The 26,370-nt window shown below is 40.7% G+C and overlaps 1 protein-coding gene across 3 annotated transcripts in view; it reads left to right on the top strand.

Annotated features, from left to right (window-relative positions):
• usp40 (ubiquitin specific peptidase 40) overlaps window positions 1–26,370 on the top strand; it is a 136,767-nt gene that overhangs the window by 79,026 nt on the left and 31,371 nt on the right. For all 3 annotated transcript variants that reach the window (XM_063051643.1, XM_063051645.1, XM_063051646.1), the window contains exons 18-25: window positions 1,511–1,568; window positions 2,668–2,721; window positions 2,878–2,966; window positions 5,079–5,165; window positions 7,436–7,472; window positions 10,277–10,341; window positions 11,633–11,707; window positions 12,615–12,744. In XM_063051643.1, the coding sequence (XP_062907713.1) occupies window positions 1,511–1,568; window positions 2,668–2,721; window positions 2,878–2,966; window positions 5,079–5,165; window positions 7,436–7,472; window positions 10,277–10,341; window positions 11,633–11,707; window positions 12,615–12,744 (595 nt within the window). The remainder of the gene's footprint in view (window positions 1–1,510; window positions 1,569–2,667; window positions 2,722–2,877; window positions 2,967–5,078; window positions 5,166–7,435; window positions 7,473–10,276; window positions 10,342–11,632; window positions 11,708–12,614; window positions 12,745–26,370) is intronic.

Consider the following 26,370-nt stretch of genomic DNA (forward strand, 5'->3'; position numbering starts at 1 on the left):
AGAAGCTGTGGGACAGAGACTCTGGATACAGTGGAGTGTCTCCCTAAGCAACTATCCAAATCATCAGGCAGAATTCATCATCGTCAGAATTCGCTAACAAGCACAAAGATCTCCCTTCACTGACATTGAGAGGGACCCTCAGAGTGAGATCCTTCCTGTATAGATGACATATAATCCCCAGCACACACTGCCCTCGGAATAGTTCTGCTGAATGGAAATAATCACCCACCTCTGAAGATTTTGGATTTGCTGAGAGGGTGTGGAGAAGGATGCAAAGCTTCTTCTCTCAGTTCATTCCCAACAGAAGCATAACAGTGGACTCTGATATACAGGCTGTCCCCAGGGTACACTCTGAGACAAACATCACGTGGTGCTGGAACGTCATCAGTTTGGTGAAAGGTCCTCTTTGATCTGCCTAAAACTTGTTGGTCTTCTGGCACAGTGAGATGCTGCTGAAAGGCACATTCCAGGCTACAGGACCATGCATTGAGGGATCCACTGAAGTTTAGTGCAGCCTATACCAAAGTTCTGTAAGGAAACGCCACCTGCTAACGCACATGGAAGGGCTCAGTTGGGTGAGGAGTGAAGGCTCTCAAACAACAGAAGGGTGTATCACACCACATAATTGACAATGGTACCATGGTTTTTAAAAAAAAATGTTAACACAATCTGCTAATGACCATGAATGTAAAATTTTGCACTTTTTTTTCTTTCATATATTTTTATTGTGAATGAAGTTTATTTTTGAAGTATATATAAAAAAAAAGCTTGTTGAGATGAATGAAGACTTTCATATCCAACAGTTTCTCCAGTGACTTGGTCACAGTTACAACAGTTAGTCATAGTCATAGTCATACTTTATTGATCCCGGGGGAAATTGGTTTTTGTTACAGTTGCACCATAAATAATTAAATAGTAATAAAACCATAAATAATTAAATAGTAATATGTAAATTATGCCAGGACCAGCCTATTGGCTCAGGGTGTCTGACCCTCCAAGGGAGGAGTTGTAAAGTTTGATGGCCACAGGCAGGAATGACTTCTTATGACGCTCAGTGCTGCATCTCGGTGGAATGAGTCTCTGGCTGAATGTACTCCTGTCCCCACCCAATACATTATGTAGTGGATGGGAGACATTGTCCAAGATGGCATTCAACTTGGACAGCATCCTCTTTTCAGACACCACCGTCAGAGAGTCCAGTTCCATCCCCACGACATCACTGGCCTTACGAATGAGTTTGTTGGTGTCTGCTACCCCTAGCCTGCTGCCCCAGCACACAACAGCAAACATGATCGCACTGGCCACCACAGACTCGTAGAACATCCTCAGCATCGTCCGACAGATGTTAAAGGACCTCAGTCTCCTCAGGAAATAGAGACAGCTCTGACCCTTCTTGTAGACAGCCTCAGTGTTCTTTGACCAGTCCAGTTTATTATCAGTTAGTTCTATGTGATTGTATCACTATGTGAATTATTTGCTAAACCATTTTTTTTGTTTTATTTTCTTTCAGCTCGTTTCAGAAATTAAAGCTAATGCAATTGAGAAACTGGAGGAGAGAAGTGAAAAAGGTAATAAGTACCTTTGGAAGTAAAGACAGTTTTTTTTTACAGGAATTCTCACTATCCAGTATGATGCAGTTTTCTGTGCAATCCAACAAACACTCCGTGGCCACTTTATTATGTACAAGAGGTGCCTAATAAAGTGGCTACTGAGTGTATTTTTGTATGTTCATGGTTTTCTGCTTTTGTACCCATACACTTCGGGGTTTGACATGAAGAGCGTTCAGTGATGCTCTTCTGCACACCACTGTTGTAATGTGTGGTTGTTTGAGCCTTTGTCAGATCAAACCAGTCTGACCATTCTGCTCTGTCCTCTTTCATTAACAAGGCGATTTTATCCACAGAACTGCTACTCACTGGATTTTTTTTTTGTTTTTCGCACCATCCTCTATAAACTCTGAAGACTGTTGTGTGTGAAAATCCTAGGATATTAGCAGTTTCTGAGATACTCAAACCACCCCAGCTGGCACCAACTATCATTCGGGAATCACTGTTACTTAGATTACATTTCTTCCCCATTCTGATGTTTGGTCTAAACAACTGAACCTCTTGACCATGTCTGCATGCTTTTATGCATTGAGTTGCTGTCACATAATTGCCTAATTAGATATTTGCATTAACGAGCAGTTGTAAAGGTGTACCTTGTAAGGTAGCCACTAGGTGTTTGTACACCTTCAGTAGATGATGGGAGGAGGCTATACTTGAGGTGTAAGAATAAGAATTATGACTAATATCTTCTTACTTCATCTAGTGATATTACCCACACCAGTGTGATATTACATTAAAACATTATTTACTCATAAATACAAAGCTGTTCGCAAAATCTTGCAGTTTGCTGTGTGTCCCCTACATTGCAATATGCATTTGAGAAGTATCTTATTCACTCAGAATGCTTTGAATGCCAAAGTTAAGGAAAAATATATAGATGGAAGTTCATTGTTTCTCACTGAAAGTCTTAATCAGTGAGAATTGGTTCTCTGTTACTAACCAGGCAGGAAAAGGGACACGGATTGAATCATTTTTTGAATACGTCTGATGAAACTATGTTTTTTTTTTAAACAGCTACTGCACATAGGTCTAGTTAATTAGATGCTATTTTGTCTTGCAGAAAATGAGATCTGTCTGAGACCAATTGACAGAGTTGGAAAGCTCCTCCCACCAGGTGGGTGCACTACTCTTATAATGGGCTCCATGGGTTTCTCCTTCTGTCCACCTTGGTGCTTAACTCAATTGCCTCTTGTCTTTGGGAGAAGTCATACATGATTTTCTCTTTGACCCATATGCTTGTCCTTGATATCTGTTTGCATCTTGCCTCCAGTATATGAAAATTTGACCGTGAAAGAAGCTGGGTTGAAAACAGGAAGCACTTTGGCACTTTTTCCTGGCTGTACTCCAACTGACACACAGGTAAGAGAGGTTAGGGTAGTTTCCAAAATGTACTGACAAGTGCTATTTCTTGCATTTAAAGGTGAAAGTGCTTAGCAAATATTCATATTTGCATTTGTTTGTTCTAATGCTGTTCAGTGCAATCTGTTAATTCTCGGAGAGGATTACTTTAAGCTATGGTGTTTAGGGTTTGAGCTTTGTTAAAAGAAATGCCAGCATTGACTTTTGAAAAAGAAATAAACTGGAAAAAAATCACCAAAATGTCAATGAAATTCTTTGTAAGGTAGAATCCAAGTGTGCTCTGCTGTGTGAACAAAATAAATTAGAAGTTCTTCTATGTTGCCTAAATTCAGAAGCATTAGAATGATAGCTTCCATTTCTGGGGATTTTGCTTTTACCATAGTTACAAGTTTGGCTTCATGAATTGAGAATGCTCAACTTATTTCATAGTCAAAATCAAGTTTATTGTCTTATGCACAAGTACATGTATTAAAAACTTAGCTTCAACAGTATCACAGGCAGACAACATCATACAAGCAGAATCATAAGAAAAACATAATTACAAGAAAGAATACAATTGGAACAAAAACTCTATTTACTGCAAAGTGGTTATAGTCTTGCTAATTTTCAGTGATTATGCTTTAATTGAATCATTGAAGGGTAAGTAGCTACTCTTGAACCCGGTGGGATTCTAAACTTCTGTACCTCCTGATAGCTGTAAAAAGAGGGAATGGGCCAAATGGTGGGGATCTTTGATGATAGATGTTGCTTTATTGAAGCAGTACCTCCTGTAGGTACTACCAGTGATGGGAAGGGATGTGCCTATGATGTATTGGGCAAAGTCCACTACTCCTAACATGATGGACTCTTTTATTCTCGTAGCTTGGATCATATCCAATGGAAGAGCTCAATAATTTGGAAATACAAAAACTGCAAAGTCTAGAACCCAGAGCAAAAACGAACTGTTGAATTCTTGAGTAGAGACCCTTCATCCAGGCTGCAGTTGACCTGGAACCTGAACTGTCCCATTTCTCTCTACAGATGCTGCCTGATCCACGGAGTAACTTCAGCAGTCTTTTTTTCAAATTAAATAGTTACATAGTCACAGCCTTTTCTGTGGTAATTCAATGATAAATGAATATTGGCTCTGATCTTCCTAAGCCCATGCACTACCTATACTTACTCTTCAGGTTCCCTATTCCCCTGAAGTAATCTCAGGATACAAGAGGGTGATATCTGAGGGCTGTAGGCAACACAGCTAAGCAGATGGGCTGCACAGTCTCAAGTGACAATGGATGTACAGTGGCCCATGAAATTCCTCTGGAAAGCTATTGATCTTTTAAGACCTCCCTCCCCCAGCCTTGTCATATGTCATGCAGAAACTTTTTAAAATCAATAAAAATAAAACATTTTTGTAAGTTGTATGAAAATTTTGAAAATAAAATCAATTCTAACTATTTTTAAATTACTAATTTTGGCAGAAAAATATTGATAATTCTGCATTTGTCCAAGAGCCTTGAAATTTAATAGATGTTAATGCTGAGAAATATCAGCTAGTTCAGGCTATTGATTCAGTATGTCTCAATTTATTGTTCTTTTAGTTAGACTGACCCGGCTGGTGGCGTAGTGGCATCAGCGGCGGACTTCAGGATGAAAGGTCCTGGGTTCGAATCCAGCCAGCCGGCTCCCCTGCACGCTTTCCATCTGTGCTGGGTTACGAGCTGGTGATCTCTTTGGAAATTCACCCAGCAGAAGGCAAGGGCAAATCACTGCTGTAACTTGCCTCGTTCGCGATTCCCCGCTACATCAGAGAGGCGTTGAGGGAAATCGGCCGCTAACCGGAGAAACTCCAGATGCGACGTACCTTTCCTTTCCTTTAGTTAGACTAATGAAATGTTTATTACTTAAGTTAACCATCGAATTTTTCCCTACTCAATGCACTTCATCTGTACTAATTAGGTAGTCTATTGATTTAACTTGAAATAGACTTGTTTCCAGAATATTTGTGGCATTGCGTGTTGATTTGTTCTGCTAGATTTTGTCAGAGTTTTCAGCACTTTCTCCAATTCATCATTGGTGCAATTGAACATTATCATTCATTTTTATTGATTATTTATCCTTTTTTAAATCTAGCTATTCTTGTATTTCACTATTGGGGACAGAATTCACTTAAACTCAGAAATGGAGATTGTGGTAGAACGGAGCAGCTCAGTCCGAGAGGTAAAAAGTGGGTGTACCCCATCAGAGTTTTTTTTTATAAGCAGCTTTTATTGTAGCTTTCTTATGACCAGTGCCTGGTGTGATCTCCCAGCTCTATGAATAATACTTTCTGTCTGAGGTATATCATATGTATATAAACCTGTATATGTCAAACTTCTATTAAATGACATTTTAAATGATTGAAGTTACAAATATTAAGTAAAATCTTGTAATGAATACAGTGTTAGGCGTAAGTATTTTATGAAAGGTTATATTAAAAATACAAATACAGAAAGGTGGAGCTTAGCCCCATGAGCTGATCATTTTTCATTTAGATCAAAACTGATCTTTGTCTTATGTCTACCCTCTTTAGTTCCATGTTCCTTTATCTTTTTTTTAATAGAGTCATAGAACCCTATAGCACATAAACAGGTCCTTTGGCACATCTAGTCTATATCAGTCTGGTTTTCTTCCTAACACTACACAGTCCATAACCCTCCATCTCTCTCACTTAAGTGTTACAATTGATCCATAACCCTCCATCTCTCTTGTCCATGTACACTTCTCTTAAGCCCTACAATTGAACCCACATCTATTACTTCTGCTGGCAGCTCATTCTACACTTGAACCATCCTTTCAGTGAAGCACTTCCCTCTCTGATTTCTCTTAAAAACTTCACCTTTCACCCTAAATCTATGACCTCCAGATCTAGATCACCCAACTTGAGAGGAAAAGGCCTTCATTCGTTCTCCCTATCTTTACCGCACATAATTTTGTATATCAAATCTCTGCTTATTCTTGTGTACTCCAGAGAATAAGGTCCTAAGTTATTCAGCCTATCCCTGTAACTCAGGTCCTCAAGTCCTGGCAAGATCTGTCTAAATTTTCTCTGAACTTTTCAAGCTTATTGGTATTTCTCCTGTAAGTAGGTGATCAAAACTGCATATGTACTCTAAACTTGGCCTCATCAAAATCTTATACAAATTCAATGTAGCAACTCAACTCTTGTACTCATTGCCCTTATTTATGAAGGCCATTGTGCAAAAACCTCTTTATGACCATATCTACCTGAGATACCATTTTCAAGCAATTATGGATTGATATTCACTATTTGTCTTACCTTGGTTTGTTCTGCCAAAGTGCAACAGCTTACACTTGTCTTCATTAAATTCCATCTGCCATCTTTCAGCCTATTTTCTAGCTTTTTCTGTCAATTATTCTGCATGGCACACTTCCAAATATTTAATGTTGGGTAATCAATGCAGAAGGAAGTAGTATATTTTCAATATATACAATATTACAATGATCCTCTGCTTTCTATTGACTAATCATATAGAGGAGTATCTCAACTGTTTAATTATGCAGTTATCACCGATGCTTAATGATGGAGATTGGAGTGGACTTAGGCTTGTGAGGGGAAGTCAGAGGAACAAATCAGTAGTGATTCCCCGTTTGAAAGCTGTTTTTATATTTTCAAGTAGTTGAGTGTTTTGTTTAAAGTTACAAAATCATTCTTTTGCAGTGAGAGTGGATCTGAATATTTTGATAAACTCTCATACGCTCAACCTATTTTGCTTTTGCTTTATAGTCTGCACCTGTTAAATTTTGTACCAGTTTATGAATAGATTTTTAAAATAATAATTAACATTTTTTCATTGTATTTACTTTATGACAGCAACATTCCAGGTATAGCACAGATTATATATGTAAAACTAAACCTACGAGATTGTCATAAGTTGGGATCAAAGATGTGTTGACTACTGGGCTAAGCCCATTCCTCACTCTGCCTAAGTTGCTGCATATTGAAAAATTATGCTAGACCATGCCTCATCTCTCCCATTGCCCCTGCCCCAAATGTCTTTTATTTGGCCTTGGCATCTTATTTATAACCTCATTCTCTTGCATCAGGGTGTTATCCAGATTGCTTTTATTTTCTTTTTACCATTAACTCCAGCTCTAAAACTGCCTACATGTGCGAGTGCTTCTACACACAGTTTAAAAGCTCCTTATTTTTCTAGACTGTTGTGATATGTATTTTGCTTCCCCTTTATTCCACCATCACAACTGTTTTCTATGACCTGCCCATTTCAAGGATTCTATTCTTAATTTTTTGTTTTGGTGTAATAAATTACGCAGTTGTTACTACTCCTTTTAAAATCTCCAAAACTGCTGTTTTTGTAAATTAGTTCTTTGATAAACTTTTGAGTAGTTTATACGTTTAACATTACCAAATGTTGTAATTGTTTCAAATAACCTTTCATTCCAATCAAGTTTACTACCTCTCATTTCAGTGCTTGAAGCTGATGTTGGAGAAAGCTGGATTATCAGGTATTAAAGTTCCAACTCCTACAATAGTTTGACTGCCTATTTTAGTTTACAGTGCCTTGTGAAAGTATTGAGCCCTCATCCCTTTGTTCACATAAATGAGTATTACAACAAGGGATTTTGATCAATTTAACTGGGGACTTTTATTTAAGAATCACATGCTCCTTTTTTACACAGTAGAGAGCCCAAAAAACAGGGAAAATAGTAAAGTTTGAAAGTATTCATCCTCCTTTGTTCAGCTACTTCAGGATGCTGTTCATCGACTATAGCTCAGCATTTAATACCATCATTCCCACAATCCTGATTGAGAAGTTGCAGAACCTGGGTCTCTGTACCTCCCTTGGCAGTTGGATCCTCGACTTCCTAACCAGAAGACCACAATCTGCGTGGATTGGTGATAACATATCCTCCTCGCTGACGATCAACACTGGTGCACCTCGGGTGTGTGCTTAGCCCACTGCTCTACTCTCTATTACACATGACTGTGTGGCTAGGCATAGCTCAAATACCATCATTAGATTTGCAGACGATACAACCATTGTTGGTAGAATTTCAGGTGGTGAGGAGAGGGCATACGGGAGTGAGATATGCCAACTAGTGGAGTGGTGCCGCAGCAGCAACCTGGCACTCAATGTCAGTAAGACAAAAGAGCTGATTGTGGACTTCAGGAAGGGTAAGACGAAGGAACACATGCCAATCTTCATAGAGGGATCAGAAGTGGAGAGAGTGAGCAGTTTCAAGTTCCTGGGTGTCAGGATCTCTGAGGATCTAATCTGGTCCCAACATATCAGTGTAGTTATAAATGTCTCCCATCCATTGCATAATGTACTGGGTGGGCACAGGAGTACATTCAGCCAGAGACTCATTCCACCGAGATCCAACACAGAGCGTCATAGGAAGTCATTCCTGCCTGTGGGCATCAAACTTTACAACTCCTCCCTTGGAGGGTCAGGCACCCGGAGCCAATAGGCTGGTCCTGGACTTATTTCCTGGCATAATTTACATATTACTATTTAACTATTTATGGTTTTATTACTATTTAATTATTTATGGTGCAACTGTAACGAAAACCAATTTCCCCCGGGATCAATAAAGTATGACTATGACCATGACTATAAAGAAGGCAAGACAGCAGCTATACTTTATTGGGTGTTTTAAGAGATTTGGAATATCAACATATACACTCAAAAACTTCTATAGTTGTACCGTGGAGAGCATTCTGTCAGCTACATCACTGTCTGGTATGGAGGGGCTACTGCACAAGACTGAAAGAAGCTTCAGAAGGTTGTAAATCTAGTCAGCTCCATCTTGGGTCAGCTCCATCTTGGGTACTAGCCTACAAAGTACCCAGGACATCTTCAGGGAGCGGTGTCTCAGAAAGGCAGTGTCCATCATCAAGGACCTCCAGCACCCAGGGCATGCCTTTTTCTCACTGTTACCATCAGATAGGAGGTGCAGAAGCCTGAAGGCACACTTTCAGCAGTTCAGGAACAGCTTCTTCCCTTCTGCCATCCGATTGCTAAATGGACATTGTATCTTTGGACACTACCTCACTTTTTTTTAGTATATAGTATTTCTGTTTTCGCATTTTTTTAAAAATCTATTCAATATACGTATACTGTAATTGATTTACTTGTTTATTATTTTTATTTTTTTCTTCTCTGCTAGATTATGTATTGCATTGAACTGCTGTTGCTAAGTTAACAAATTTCATGTCACATGCCGGTGATAATAAACCTGATTCTGAGTACTTAGTTGAACCATCTCTTGCAACTATTACAGCCGATAGTCTTTTTTGGATATGCCTCTGTCAGCCTTGCGCAACATTTGCCCATTCCTCCTTGCAAAAATGTTCAAGCTCTGCTGTGTTCATTGGGGAGCGGCGGTGGACAGCAATCTTGAGGTTTTGACAGAGATGTTCGATTGGGTTATGGTCAGGACTCTGACTAGGCCACTGAAGGACATCAATTTTCTTCATTTAAAGCCACTCCATGCATTGCTCTGGCATTGTGATTTTGATCGTTGCCCTACTGAAAGATGCTGGCAGGTTTTTATGCAAGATATCTCTGTATTTAGTAGCATTCACTTTCCCATCAATCCGGACCAGATTTGCAGTCCCTGATTTGCACGATGCTACCTCCATCACATAGGTGGTTTTATATGGCTGATGCGCAGTATTAGATTTATGCCACATGTGCTGCTTAGTGTTGAAGTCAAAGAATTTTACTTTACTCTCATTTCCACAAGACCTCCTTCCACATCTTTTCAGTATCTTCTAAGTGATGCTTTGCAAAGTCTTTATGGGCAAGGATATGCTTTTTTCAGAGGTACATGTGGTGTAATCATCAGCTAGGTAACAACATCCCTGCTGTAAAGTATGGAGGAAGTAGCAATATGCTGTGGATATGCTTTTCAGCAGCAGGGACTGGAAATCTGGTCAGAAATGATGGGAAGATGAATGCTGCTAAAATAAAGAGATCCTGGATAAAAGCCTGTTAGCCTCTGCCAGAAAACTTAAACTGGGGAAGTTCATCTTTCAGCAGGATGATGACCCAAAGCACACTACCAAAGCAATGCATGGAGTGACTTCAAATGAAGAAACTTAATATCCTTGAGTGCTTAACCCGATCAGCATTAAAGAATTCAGCAAAGCATTTGCAATGTCACTGGTAACATAACAAACTTCGAATTAGACTAAATTTTCAAGGATACTTCAGGAAACATAAGTTGAGAAAAATATTAATGTTTATGAAATTGCTGTCAGAATATTAAAAGTTCACTCATGGAAATCTGTGTTTGTTCCGCAGGAGAAAATTGGCACTTAAGGAAAACTGATTGGTGCTATGATGCTGGAGAAGTTTTGAAAGATGAGGTGAGGTAGAAACTCATTTCAATCACTTTTGTATATTAAATACTAACTTATTTTCCCAAAATGTCGTGATGCTATGAAAATGTTTATAATTGTACCATTTCCAATCCAAAAATCAGTTAGAATGACACCAAATAGTGCAACCAGTCTTATACAAATAATAGATTTCTTGTCAATAATTTGATTGATTTTGTAAACTCATCGAGGCATTTATAAAATGTAGATACAGACCCTTTGGTCTACTGTGTCCATGCTGATCAAGTACCTACCTATAATTCATCTTCTATGCCTTGCTGATTCAATTGTTCCTTGAGATACCTAAATGTACTGAAAGTTCCTGCCTTGGGCATTAGGTTCTATATTGTTCTTTTGGTGGAAAAAGTTCTTCCTCACATCCCCTCTAAATCCCTTGTCCTTTACGATAAACTTATGCCATCTAATGTTAGATCCCTCTCTATGGGGAAGGGTTTTCTAACTTTGCCCTTTATAACTTTGTATGCTTCTGTCAGATTCCCCCTTCTTGGTGTCCTCCATTCTAATGAAAACAAACTCAGCCTCTCTAGTTTCTCCTGAAAATAAAAAAAAAGCTCCATCAGGCAAATTCCAGTTCTTCTGCTCCCTCTCCAGTGCTTGCTTTAATGTAGTAGTTGGGACCTAATAGAAATTAGAAAAAGATTAGTTGGAGGAGAACCCTTTGCTTGATTTCTACAGTTACTCTACAATTGTACTTGGATAGAATGTGTTTGAAATTAACTGGATCATTATGGAGTAAACTATCAACAGCAATGAAGTAATGTTTGATCCCCCCCCCCCCCAGGTATCACACAGAAAACTGACTCAGATAAAAAACTGAATGGCAGCTGAGAGCCATTAGATTCAGATTCAGATTCATTTTATTTATCACATGTACATTGAAGCATACAGTTAAAAAAAAAGTTCTTTGTGTTAACAACCAACACACCCAACGATGTGCTGGGGGCAGCCCACAAGTGTTGTCACACATTCTGGTGCCAACATAGCAGCAGTGCTCAGCAGAACAACACAGAGCACAGCAAAATGGAGCATGATAAGCAATAAAGCAACAGCAAAGCGATCCCTTTCCACAGAGACAGACAGTCGTCCAAACCCAGGACAGGCCTCTGGGATTCCAGTCTCTGGGCTTTGACTTCTGATCAACCAGGATTCTGAAACAGGGTCTGTGCTTTCAGCAGCAAGAGGTGTTTGTATAAAATTGATAGGAAAGGATGAAAACCTGAGGTTTGTGCAGTAATTTCCTTTTGTTTTGTATTTGTAGGAAGCTACAGTGGCAGACATGAAAATAACCAATGGAGACACACTTGTTCTCATGGAAGGGCGACTTCCACCAAAGGTGAATCTTTGAACCCATTTGGAAGAGCACACCACACATTCTGTTTCAGCTTTTATAATAGAAATATACGACAGCCAAAACTTACTATATGTAAGCAAAAATTTTTAAAAAATAGTTAGCCTAGTTATTTCAATGGTTTTTAATTAATGTGTATTGCATGCTAGTGTTTGTCCTGATGCATTTCGCTTTATCTTTTTTTTTGATTTCCAGTCTTTCCAGTGGAGAAGTAGTATACCTCACTCAGCCGGAGACTCTTAAAGTCAGCCATTTTATGTATAAATGTAGAAACTTTTCAGATTATTATCATTTGTTGTTCAGTATCAAGTCAAGTAAAGCAAAAGGATTCAGCCTGTCATCCTAATGCATAAATAGCTTTTCAACAGTCAACCAAAACAATCTGTTTTCACCACTTCTTTACAGTCCTTTCCACATCATTATAATTTATGTTAAAATGTCTCACCTCTTTAGTTCTTTTGCTCATTATTCTGATCTTTTTTTCTTTGTGATTACAAGATCTTTATTTATTCCATCCAGTTACTTCATATGTTAAGTATTTAGATGAGCCACCCAAATGCTACAGTTTGCAAGACTTTCAGCCAAATGCTGGAAATTGGGATTAGAATAGATGCATACTTGATGGCCTGCACAGATTGTGGTTTGAAGGGCCTGATTGCATGTTTATTCCTCCATAAATATGTCCTTCTATGAAATTTCCATGTAGCCTTCTCTTCGACAATCACAGCATGTTTTTGTGTTGACATCATGTTAAAAATGGACCAGTATCGTCAGTGAAAGAAGATATTTTAGTTTTTCAAGAAAACCCCGTCATGTTTCAGGGAATGGGTCCGTTTCACCCTCTGTGTCAAACAAAAGATAAAATTCTTTCTCTTTGCCATATTTCTTGCAGGGATTTCTGATGTTACCTGTATGGTTCTACCAATCTACACTGAACTCAGTAAACTCGGGGTACATTCAAGAGAAGCAAAAAAGCATTGAAGACAGGCTTTGTTCTTTAAGTATCTTGTCCACTGCAAGAGGTAGGTCAACTAAACTGAGGAGAGTGAGTTTAGTAATGGGTGCAGATTAGGATGCCCTGGGGTTCTGCACTATCTTGATGTAACTGGTATTTCTGGATTCTTTCAGAAAAATTACGGGCATGCAAATATTATAGGTATTACAGGATTAGGTTTTCCTTTGAATTTAATTTGTAAGAGAAAATCATGCCTTTTCCCTCTCCCACAGCTTCCGTTTTATAGGAGCTATTTGATTTGAGAATGAAAAATGTTTTGATTCATGGATGGTGTAATGCCCCCTGGTGCACTGTTAAGTTTAGATGCAGGTGACTTGAACTTGAAACTCCACTTTAAATGATTATTCAAAAAAATTGTTGAATTATTCTGAGGGGGGTGTAATGGCATGCTTGTGATCTATGATATATGGATGAAATTGTTCATTTCAGTTGTATTCTTATATGGTTTCTACTTTTTTCTGAGTTTCCTTACAAGTGCTCTGTCTAAGCAGAGATGTGGAAGGAATGAATGGCTAACTCTAAACCTACTGCTTTTAAACATCTATAATTAAATGAGAGCCTAAGGAAAAGCTCCCGATCTTTGTGGTGAAGTATATTTCTTTGAATCTCGAGTGTAATTAGGTGCTGAGAGCTGCCTGTCCCCCTTCCCAGTGTATTGTTACAGACATCTCTTCATGGCTCCATTCTTATCAATGGCAAGTGTTAGTTTAATATGGCATTTATTTCATTGTTAATCTAGTCCCAGCCTTAAGCTATTCTTTTTTCATAAATGATGCAAAAACAGTCCAAAAGACATTTAGAACTTATTTGTCTTACCAAAAGGGGCCATGCAAAGAACTGAAGCACTGAGATGAGACTTGCTGTATAACTGGACAGCCTTTCATAGAACATAGAATAGTACAGCACAGTGCAGGCCCTTCGGCCCACAATGTTGTGCCGACCCTCAGACCCTGCCTCCCATATAACCCCCACCTTAAATTCCTCCATATACCTGTCTAGTAGTTTCTTAAATTTCACTAGTGTATCTGCCTCCACCACTGACTCAGGCAGTGCATTCCACGCACCAACCACTCTCTGAGTAAAAAACCTTCCTCTAATATACCCCTTGAACTTCCCACCCCTTACATAAAGCCATGTCCTCTTGTATTGAGCAGTGGTGCCCTGGGGAAGAGGCACTGGCTATCCACTCTATCTATTCCTGTTATTATCTTCTACACCGCTATCATGTCTCCTCTCATCCTCCTTCTCTCCAAAAAGTAAAGCCCTAGCTCCCTCGACTTATGAAAGCTAACACCCCATAAGCTTTCTTAACTACCCTATCCACCTGTGAGGCAACTTTCAGGGATCTGTGGACATGTACCCCCAGATCCCTCTGCTCCTCCATGCTACCAAGTATCCTGCCATTTACTTTGTACTCTGCCTTGGAGTTTGTCCTTCCAAAGTGTACCACCTCACACTTCTCCGGGTTGAACTCCATCTGCCACTTCTCAGCCCACTTCTGCATCCTATCAATGTCTCTCTGCAATCTTCGACAATTCTCTACACTATCCACAACACCATCAACCTTTGTGTCGTCTGAAAACTTGCCAACCCACCCTTCTACCCCCACATCCAGGTCGTTAATAAAAATCACGAGAAGTAGAGGTCCCAGAACAGATCCTTGTGGGACACCACTAGTCACAATCCTCCAATCTGAATGTACTCCCTCCACCATGACCCTCTGCCTTCTGCAGGCAAGCCAATTCTGAATCCACCTGACCGAACTTCCCTGGATCCCATGCCTTCTGACTTTCTGAATAAGCCTACCGTGTGGAACCTTGTCAAATGCCTTACTAAAATCCATATAGATCACTTCCACTGCACTACCCTCATCTATATGCCTGGTCACCACCTCAAAGAACTCTATCAGGCTTGTTAGACACGATCTGCCCTTCACAAAGCCATGCTGACTGTCCCTGATCAGACCATGATTCTCTAAATGTCCATAGATCCTATCTCTAAGAATCTTTTCCAACAGCTTTCCCACCACAGACATAAGGCTCACTGGTCTATAATTACCCGGACTATCCCTACTACCTTTTTTGAACAAGGGGACAACATTCGCCTCCCTCCAATCCTCCGGTACCATTCCTGTGAACAACGAGGACCTAAAGATCCTAGCCAGAGGCTCAGCAATCTCTTCCCTCGCCTCGTGGAGCAGCCTGGGGAATATTCCGTCAGGCCCCCGGGACTTACCTGTTCTAATGTATTTTAACAACTCCAACACCTTCTCTCCCTTAATATCAACATGCTCCAGAACATCAACCTCACTCATATTGTCCTCACCATCATCAAGTTCCCTCTCATTGATGAAAACCGAAGAGAAGTATTTATTGAGGACCTCGCTCACTTGCACAGCCTCCAGGCACATCTTCCCACCTTTATCTCTAATCGATCCTACCTTCACTCCTGTCATCCTTTTTTTTCTTCACATAATTGAAGAATGCCTTGGGGTTTTCCTTTACCCTACTCGCCAAGGCCTTCTCATGCCCCCCTCTTGCTCTCCTCAGCCCCTTCTTAAGCTCCTTTCTTGCTTCCCTATATTCCTCAATAGACCCATCTGATCCTTGCTTCCTAAACCTCATGTATGCTGCCTTCTTCCACCTGACTAGATTTTCCACCTCACTTGTCACCCATGGTTCCTTCACCCTACCATTCTTTATCTTCCTCACCGGGACAAACTTATCCCTAACATCCTGCGAGAGATCTCTAAACATCGACCACATGTCCATAGTACTTTTCCCTGCAAAAACATCATCCCAATTCACACCCACAAGTTCTAGCCTTATAGCCTCATAATTTGCCCTTCCCCAGTTAAAAATTTTCCTGTCCTCTCTGATTCTATCCTTTTCCATGATAATGCTAAAGGCCAGGGAGCGGTGGTCACGGTCCCCCAGATGCTCACCCACTGAGTGATCTGTGACCTGACCCGGTTTGTTACCTAATACTAGATCTAGTATGGTATACCCCCTAGTCGGCAGTCAACATACTGTGACAGGAATCCGTCCTGGACACACTTAACAAACTCTGCCCCATCTAAACCATTGGAACTAATCAGGTGCCAATCAATATTAGGAAAGTTAAAGTCACCCATGATAATAACCCTGTTATTTTTGCACCTTTCCAAAATCTGCCTCCCAATCTGCTCCTCGGTATCTCTGCTGCTACCAGGGGGTGTATAGAATACTCCCAATAAAGTAATTGCTCCCTTCCTGTTCCTGACTTCCACCCATACTGACTCAAAAGAGGATCCTGCTACATTACCCACCCTTTCTGTAGCTGTAATAGTATCCCTGACCAGTAATGCCACCCCTCCTCCCCTTTTTCCCCCTCCTCCCCTTTTTCCCCCTCCTCCCCTTTTTCCCCCTCCTCCCCTTTTTCCCCCTCCTCCCCTTTTTCCCCCTCCTCCCCTTTTTCCCCCTCCTCCCCTTTTTCCCCCTCCTCCCCTTTTTCCCCCTCCTCCCCTTTCCCCCCCTCCCCTTTTCCCCCTCCCCTTTTCCCCCCTCCTCCCCTTTTCCCCCCTCCTCCCCTTTTCCCCCTCCTCCCCTTTTCCCCCTCCTCCCCTTTTCCCCCTCCTCCCCTTTTCCCCCCTCCTCCTCTTTTCCCCCTCCTCCTCTTTTCCCCCTCCTCCCCCTTTTCCCCCTCCTCCCCTTCACCCCCCCTCCCCATCCCTCTTAAAGCACTGAAATCCAGGAATATTGAGAATCCATTCCTGCCCTCCTTCCAGCCAAGTCTCTGTAATGGCCACTACATCATAATTCCATGTATGTATCCAAGCTCTCAGTTCATCACCTTTGTTCCTGATGCTTCTTGCATTGAGGTACACACACTTCAGCCCTTCTACCTTAAAACCTTTACACCGTTTATTCTGCTGCTCTTTCCTCAAAGCCTCTCTATACGTTAGATCTGGCTTTACTCCATGTACTTCTTTCACTGCTGTATCGCTCTGGATCCCATCCCCCTTGCAAATTAGTTTAAGCCCTCCCGAACCATGCTAGCAAACCTACCTGCAAGGATATTGCTCCACCTCGAGTTCAGGTGCAACCCATCCAATCTGTACAGGTCCCACCTTCCCCAGAAGAGATCCCAATGGTCCAAGAATCTAAAACCCTGCTCCCTGCGCCAACTCAACCACACGTTCAACTGCCATCTCCTCCAATTCTTACAATCACTGTCACATAGCACTGGCAGCAATCCTGAGAACGCCACCCTTGAGGTCCTGTTCTTCAGCCTTCTGCCCAGTTCCCGAAACTCACACTTCAGGACCTCATCCCTCTTCCTGCCTATGTCGTTGGTACCAACGTGTATCACGACCTCTGGTTGCTTTCCCTCTCGTACCAGGATGTCGTGCACCTGGTCAGAGACATCCCAGACCCTGGCACCCGGGAGGCAACAAACCATGCGGGTGTCCTTCTCACGTCCACAAAATCTCCTGTCTGCTCCCCGGCTATAGTGTCTCCAATGACGACAGCTCTCCTCTTCTCCGTCCCACCATTCTGCATCACCGGATCAGACTCAGTGCTGGAGGCCCTGCCACCGTGGCTCACACTTGGTCGGTCGTCCCCGCCAACAGTACCCAGGACGGTAAACTTATTATTCAGGGAAATGGCTACAGAGGTGCTCTGCACTACCTTCACTTTCCCTCCTCTGACTGTCACCCAACGACCTGCTTCCGATAGCCTAGGTGTGACTACCTCCCTGTAGCTCTCATCTATGACTGCCTCATTCTCCCTTATGAGTCGAAGGTCATCCAGCTGCTGCTCCAGATTCCTTACACGGTCTTCCAGATCACCCAGCCATACGCACTTCTGGCAGATGTGACTCTGCGGGAGAGGGGAGTTCCCCCAAGACTGCCACATCTCACATGAGAGGCACATCACCATCTCAGGAGGCATTGTAAAGACTAACTGCGAGCAAGCTTGTCCTCCGCCTCTTCTCATCATAGCCTCAAAGTTCCACTCCTTCACTGGCCCACTCACTAACTGGCCACTTTCCACAGGCCGCTTCGCTTGAGCTATCCCTCTATTTATCAGTTTGAACTTTTCAAGATGTTTCATCACCTGACCTCGACTGCCCAAAGTCTGAGCTATTCAAATCTTGATTGTCTAATCAACGGCTTTCTGCTGATCTATTCAAATCTTGATTGCACGGACCAACTGCCAGAATCTCTCGAGTCAAAGCCTCAAAGTTCCACTCCGTCACTGGCCCACTCACTCACTGGCTGCTTTCAATGTACAAAATTAAACCTAACCAGATCATAGTGCCGCTTACAACATAAAACATATTCGCTACCATATGAATTGGGAAAGAGAGTAGGCCCCTTGGCCTCTTGAGCCAGCCATAATAAGATTGCTGACCTAACTGTTGACTCCCCTCTGCAATCTCATTAACAATGGTAACCTTTCATGTCCTTATCAAGAACTCATCTACCCTTTCCTCAAAATATTCAAAAACTCTGATCCATCATCCTCTGGAGGAGGTTCCAAGGAACTTAAATGATAACCCTTTCCTTACAGACAGTGACCTCTAGTTTGAGAGCCTCCCATAAAAGAAAACACCCTTTCCATATCTGCAGCTTAAGGTATGTTTCGGTCAAATCTCTTCTCAGTTTTCTAAATGTCATCAAATATAAGCCATTCCTCCCCAGTATTTGCTCATAAGACAACCTACCCATTCCAGATATTAATCTCTAGTAAAGTCATAGAAAAGCACAATGCAGAAACAGGCCCTTTGGCCCATCTAGTTCATGCTGCGCCATTTAATCTGTCTATTTCCTCGGGACCATAGATCTCCAGACCCCTATCACCATGTACCTATCCAAACTTTTCTTAAACATTGAAACTGAGTTCCCAATCCACCACTTGCACTGACAGTTCATTTCACACTCTCACCACCCTCGAACTGAAGAAGTTTCCCCTCATGTTCCCCTTAAACTTTTCACCTTTCACCCTTAACCAATGACCTCTAGTTGGAATCCCACCCAACCTCAGTGGAAAAAGCCTGCTTGCTTTTACCCTATCTATATGCCTCATAATTTTGTACACCTCTATCAAATCTCTTCTCAGTCTTCTGCGTTCCAAGGAATAAAGTCCTAACCCGTAAGTCCATAAGATATAGGTGCAGAATTAGACCATTTGAACCATTGAGTCTGCTCTGCCATTTCATCATGGCTGATCCAATTTTCCTTTCAACTTCAATCTCCTGCCTTCTCCCCGTATTCCTCCTGTCCCGACCAATCAAGAATCTATCAACCTCTGCCTTAAATATACATAAAGATGGCCTCCATAGCTGCCTGTGGCAAAAAATTCAGAATCAGAATCGGAATCAGGTTTATTATCACCGGTATGTGACAGGAATTTTGTTAACTTAGCAGCAGCAATACATAATATAGAAGAAAAAAACCCAAAATAAAATAATAATTAAAAATAAATAACAATTAATTACAGTATATGGATTAGATTAGATTCAACTTTATTGTCATTGTGCAGATACAAAGCCAATGAAATGCAGTTAGCATCTGACTAGAAATGCAAAGAATAGCGTTATTTACAAAATAACTGCAAATAAAAAGTAAGTGCTACAGCACACAAATATAAAAGTACTGAGACAGTACAATATGGGTGCAATACTGCTTAGCGCTGTGATGTGAGGTTCAGCAGGGTCACAGCCTCAGGGAAGAAGCTCTTCCTGTGCCTGCTGGTGCGGGAGCGGAGGCTCCTATAGCACCTACCGGATGGGAGGAGAGTAAAAAGTCCATGATTAGGGTGAGATGCATCCTTGATAATGCTTTTCCCCCTGCCCAGGCAGCGTTTATGGTAGACATACTCAATGGTGGGCAATTGGGTGCCAATAATCCGCTGGGCAGTTTTCATCACACGTTGGAGTGCTTTGTGGTCCGATACAGGACAATTGCCATACCACACTGAGATGCAGTTGGTGAGTGTGCTCTCAATGGTACAGCGGTAAAAGTCTGTCAGTATCCTGGGACAGAGGTGAGCTTTCTTGATGCTCCGCAGGAAATAAAGGCACTGTTGCGCCTTTTTGATCAGGATGGAGGAGTTCAGGGACCAGGTGAGATCCTCAGAAATCTGGACCCCATGGAATTTGAAGCTTGATACACGCTCCACTCCAGCTCCGTTTTTGTAGATGGGGATGTGAGTGTGGCTCCTAGCATGCCTGAAGTCCACAATGATCTCCTTGGTCTTCTGGGTGTTAAGGGCCAGGTTGTTGTCGACACACCACGCGGCCAGGTGCTGGACCTTGTCCCCGTATATTGAATAGATTAAAAGAAATTGTGCAGAGACAATTACTATATATTAAAAAAAGCGAGGTAGTGTCCAAGGGTTCAATGTCTGTTTAGGAATTGGATGGCAGAGGGGAAGAAGCTGTTCCTGATTGCTGAGCGTGTGCCTTCAGGCTTCTGTACCTCCTACCCGATGGTAACAGTGAGAAAAGGGAATGCCCTGAGTGCTGGAGGTTCTTCATAATGGATGCTGCCTTTCTGAGATACCGCTCCTTGAAGATGTCCTGGGTACTTTGTAGGCTCGTACACAAGATGGAGCCGACTAAGTTTACAATCCCCTGCAGCTTCTTTTGGTCCTGTGCAGTAGCCACCCCCCCCCCACCCTCCCAACCCCCCATTGCAGACAGTGATGCAGCCTGTCAGATTGCTCTCCACAGTACATCTATAGAAGTTTTTGAGTGTATTTGTTGACATACCATACTCTTCCACACATTCACCACTCTCTGGCTAAAGAAGTTCCTCATCTCTGTTCTAAAAGGGCGCCCTTCTGTTCTGAGGCTGTGTACCCTGGTCTTAGACACTCCCACCATAGGAAACATCCTTTCCACATCCACTTTATCAGGGCTTTTCACCGTTTGATAGGTTTCAATGACATCACTCCTCATTCTTCTGAATTCCAGCGGATATAGTCCCAAAGCCATCAAACACTCTTCATATGACAAGCCATTCAATCCTGGAATCATTTTCGTGAAACTTCTTTGAACCGTCTCCAGTTTCAACACATCCTTTCTAAGACAAGTGGCCCAAAGCTGCTCATAATATTCCAAGTGAGGCCTCACCAGTGCTTTATAAAGTCTCAATATTACATCCTTGCTTTCATATTCTACTCTCCTTGAAAATGAATTCTGGCATTGCATGTTCCTTCCTCACCACAGATTCAACCTGCAAATTAACCTTTAGAGAATCCTGCACAAGGGCTCCCTGGTCCCTTTGCACCTCAGTTTTATGTATTTTCTCTCCATTTAGAAAATAGTCAACCCTTTCATTTCTTCTACCAAAGTGCATGACCATACACTTCCTGACACTGTATTCCATCTGTCATTTCTGTGCCCATTCTCCTTATCTGTCTAAGTCCACCTATAGTCTCTTTACTTCCTCAAAACTACCCACCCCTCCACCTATCTTCATATTGTCCACCATCTTTACAGCAAAGCCGTCAGTTCCATCATCCAAATCATTGTCATATAACGCAAAAAGAATAGTTCCCAACAGAAATCTCTGTGGAACACCACTAGTCACCGGCAGCCAACCAACTCCCTTTTATTCCTATTCTTTGCCTCCTGCCAATCAGCCACTTCTTTATCCATGCTAGAATTTTTCCTGTAATAGCATAGGCTCATAACTTGTTAAGCAGCCTTGTGTGGAAATCAATCTTTCCTTATATTTCAGGTCTTCCAGTCCTGGCAACATCCTTGTAAATTTTCTCTGCGCTCTTTCAGCCTTATTTACATCTCTCCTGTTTGTTGGCGAACAAAACTGCACACAATACTCCAAATTAGGCCTCACCAACATCTTGTACAATTTCAACATAACATCCCATCTTCTGTACTCAGTACTTTGATTTATAAAGGCCAATATGTCAAATGCTTTCTTTACAACCCTATCAACCTGTGATGCCACGGTCAACGAATTATGGACCTGTAATCCCGAATCCCTTTGTCCTATCACACTCCTAAGTGCCCTACCGTTCACTGTGTAAGACCAATCTTGGTTGGTCCTCCTGAGGTGCAATACTTACACTTGCCTGTATTAAATTCTATTTGCCATTTTGTAGCCCATTTTTTCAGCAGGTCCAGATCCCTTTGCAAGCCATGATTGCCTTCGCTCTCCACTACACCCCCAATCTTGGTGTTATCTGCAAAGTTGCTGATCCAATTAACCACATTATCATCCATATCATTGATGTGAATGAGACCATAAAACCAGGGAGCAGAATCAGGCCATTCAGCCCATCAAGTCTGCTCCGCCATTCCATCGTGGCTGATCCCTGATCCCACTCAACCCCATACACCTGTCATTTGGTCATATCCTTTGATGCCCTGACCAATCAGGAAACGATCAACTTACGCCTTAAATATGTGTACGGACTTGGCTTCCTGCAGTCTGTAGCAGAGCATTTTACAGATTCGCTACTCTCTGGCTAAAAAAAATTCCTCCTTACCTCTGTTCTAAAGGGTTTCCCCTCCATTTTGAGGCTGTGCCCTCTAGTTCTAGATACTCCCACCATAGGAAACATCTTCTCCACATCCACCTTATCTAGTCCTTTCAACATTCAGTAGGTTTCAGTGAGATTCCACCCCCCCCCGCATTCTTCTAAATTCCAGTGAGTGCAGGCCCAAAGCTGCCAAACGCTGCTCATATGTTAACTTCTTTATTCCCAGAATCATCCTTTAACTAATTTCCCTGGGGATCAATAAAGTATGACTATGGCTATGACTATGTGAACTTTGATGACAAACAACAAATGACCCAGCACTGATCGATGCAGCACACCACTAGGCAGAGCCCTCTAGTCAGAGAGGCAACCATCTACTACCACTCTCTGGATTCTCCCACAAAGCCAATGCTCATCAAATTTACTATCACATCTTGAATGCCAAGTGACTGATCCTTCTTGACCAACCTCCCATGCAGGAACTTGTCAAATGCCTTACTAAAGTCCATGTAAACAACATCCATTGTTTTGCCTTCATTAACTTTACTGATAACTTCCTTGAAAAAATCTATAAGATTGGTTAAACACAACCTACGATACACGAAGCCACGCTGACTATCCTTAATCAGTCCATGTCTATCCAAATATTCATATATCCGGTCCCTTAGAATACCTTCCTATAACTTTCCCACTACTGGTGTTAGTGTCACTGGCCTATAATTTCCTGATTTGTTTTTATAGTCTTTCTTAAGCAGCGAAACATCATTAGCAATCCTCCAACACTTCACCTGTTGCTAAGGATAATTTAGATATCTCTGCTTGGGCCCTGAAATTTCTGCACTTGCCTCCTGTGAGGTCTGATCCTGGGGATTTACCCATCCTAATTTGCCTCAAGATGGCAAACACCTCCTCTGTAATCTGTATAGAATCCATGAAGTTGATGCCATTTTGCCTTACTTCTATAGACTCTGTCCATCTCCTGAGTAAACACAGATGCAAAAAATGCATTTAGGATCTCCCCCATCTGTTTTGCCTCCACACATGGATTACCATTCTGATCTTCCAGAGGACCAATTTTGTCCCTGGCAATCCTTTTGCTCTTAACATTTCTGCAGAATTCTCCTTCATCTTGTCTGCTAAGGCTATCTCATGCCTTCTTTTAGCCCTCCCAATTTCTTTAAGTGTCCTCATGCATTTCTTTTACTCCATAAGCATCTCATTTGTTCCTACCTGCCTATAGCTACAACACACTACCTTTTTTTAATTCTTAACCAGGGCTTGAATATCTCCTGAAAACTAAGGTTCCCCACACTGGTTATCTTTGCCTTTTATCATGACAGGCACATGCAAGCTTTGTACTCTAAAAAATTCACTTTTGAAGGCCTCTCACTTACAAAGTACACCTTTGCCAGAAAACAGCCTGTCCCAATCCACACTTGCCAGATCCTTTCTGATACCTTCAAAATTGGCCTTTCTCTAATTTGGAATCTCAAACTGCACCAGACCAGATTTGAAATTAATGGCATTGTGATCACTAGGTGCAAAGTGTTCACCTACACAAACTTCTCGTTTTAAATCTTTTTATTGAATAAGTATACAAAAAGGTAAACCATATAAACATTAATACAATGTTAAAATATAATAAAATTCCAGAAGGTATCAATACCAAAAAAAATACTACAAACAATGTAATTTAAACATAAAAAACCAAGATAACATAATAGTATACTAAATTTTATATATATATCAATGGAAAAAAAAGAAAAAAAAACCCCCCAAAAAAAACCCACCGTGCAACTAACTAAAAGCAAAGCAAAGCAATGGGCTAACTTGAAACCAAACAGAGTTAAACTTAAAATCACGTCCTCAATCCCGACCTCCATTAAAAACAGTGAAAAAAAAAACAAGAAGGGTATGTATTACATTAAATGAAAGTATCGAATAAAAGGTCCCCAAATCTGTTCAAATTTAAATGAAGAATCATAAAGGTTACTTCTAATTTTCTCCAGATTCAAACATAAAATCGTCTGAGAGAACCAAAAAAAGGTAGTTGGAGCATTAAGCTCTTTCCAATGTTGTAAAATACATCTTTTCGCCATTAAAGTAAGAAATGCGATCATTCTACGGGCTGAAGGGGAAAGATTACTAGAAATTTTGGGAAGTCCAAAGATAGCAGTAATAGGGTGAGGAGAGATATCTATATTTAATACCTTAGAAATAATATTAAAAATATCTCTCCAAAAAGTTTCCAAAGTAGGACAAGACCAAAACATATGAGTTAAAGAGGCTATCTGCCCCGAACATCTATCACAAAAAGGATTAATATGCGAGTAAAAACGCGCTAACTTATCTTTGGACATATGTGCTCTATGAACCACTTTAAATTGAATTAGGGAATGTTTAGCACAAATAGAGGAAGTATTAACTAATTGTAAAATCTGCCCCCAATCATCCACAGAAATGGTAAGCCCCAATTCCTGTTCCCAATCTACCCTAATCTTATCAAATGGAGCTTTCCTAAGTTTCATAATAATATTATAAATCATAGCCGATGCACCTTTCTGACATGGATTGAGGTTAATTATCGAATCTAAAATATATGTAGGAGGAAGCATTGGAAAGGAAGAAAGTATAGTACTTAGGAAATTTCTAACTTGTAAATATCTAAAAAAATGTATTCTTGATAAATTATATTTATTAGATAATTGTTCAAAAGACATAAGGGAACCATCTAAAAATAAATCCAAAAACCGTAAAATACCCTTAGTCTTCCAGGTTTGAAAAGCGCGATCCGTAAAAGAGGGAGAAAAAAATATGTTACCTAAAATAGGAATCGCTAACCCGAATTGATTAAGATCAAAAAATTTTCTGAATTGAAACCAAATGCGCAAAGCATATTTAACTATCGGGTTAAAGACCTGCTTAAGGCGTTTTGAATCAAAAGGGAGAGAGGAACCTAAAATAGAGCCAAGTGTATAACCCTGAACAGATTGTAGTTCCAATGCTACCCATTTAGGAATAGATAGTATATCCTGATGAAGTAACCAAAATTTCATATGTCGAATATTAATAGCCCAATAATAGAATCTAAAGTTAGGTAATGCTAAACCTCCATCTCTCTTAGCTTTCTGTAAATGTATTTTACCCAGTCTCGGATTCTTATTCTGCCAAATAAATGAAGAAATTTTAGAGTCAACTTTATCAAAGAAAGATTTTGGAACAAAAATTGGTAATGCCTGAAACACATATAAAAATTTTGGCAAAAAAAAATCTTAACTGCATTAATACGACCAATCAAAGTTAAATATAAGGGAAACCATTTAGATGAAAGTTGAGTAATATGGTCTATTAATGGTAAAAAGTTAATCTTAAATAAATCTTTATATTTACAAGTAATTTTAATCCCAAGATAAGAAAAATAATTATCAATCAATTTAAATGGAAATTTATAATATAAGGGAAGATGTTTATTAATCGGAAAGAGTTCACTCTTACTAAGATTTAATTTATAACCTGAAAAAAAACCAAATTGTGCTAATAACTCTAAAACAGCAGGAATGGATTTCTCAGGATTAGAAATATATAACAGTAAATCATCAGCATAGAGTGATCATTTATGGGACTTTAATCCCCGAGTTATCCCAGTAATATTTGAAGATTCTCGAATAGCAATTGCAAGAGGTTCTAATGCAATATCAAATAATAGGGGACTAAGAGGACAGCCTTGTCGAGTACCTCGAAAGAGAGGAAAAAAAGGTGAGTTTAAAGAGTTAGTACGAACCGAGGCTACAGGGGAATGATATAACAGTTTAATCCAGGATATAAATTTCAAGCTAAAATTAAACATTTCAAGCACCTTAAATAAATAGGGCCATTCTACTCTATCAAAAGCTTTCTCGGCGTCTAAAGAAATAACACACTCAGGAACATTTTGTGAGGGAGTATAAACAATATTTAACAATGTACGAATATTATAAAAAGAGTAACGACCTTTAATAAAACCCGTTTGGTCTTCCGAAATAATAGAAGGAAGTACTTTTTCTAGTCTATTTGCTAATAACTTAGAAAAAACTTTAGAATCAACATTTAATAAAGATATTGGTCTATAAGATGCACATTGAGCAGGGTCTTTATCC

This window comes from Mobula hypostoma, chromosome 6 (genome assembly GCF_963921235.1).
Source record: "Mobula hypostoma chromosome 6, sMobHyp1.1, whole genome shotgun sequence".
Taxonomy (NCBI): domain Eukaryota; kingdom Metazoa; phylum Chordata; class Chondrichthyes; order Myliobatiformes; family Myliobatidae; genus Mobula; species Mobula hypostoma.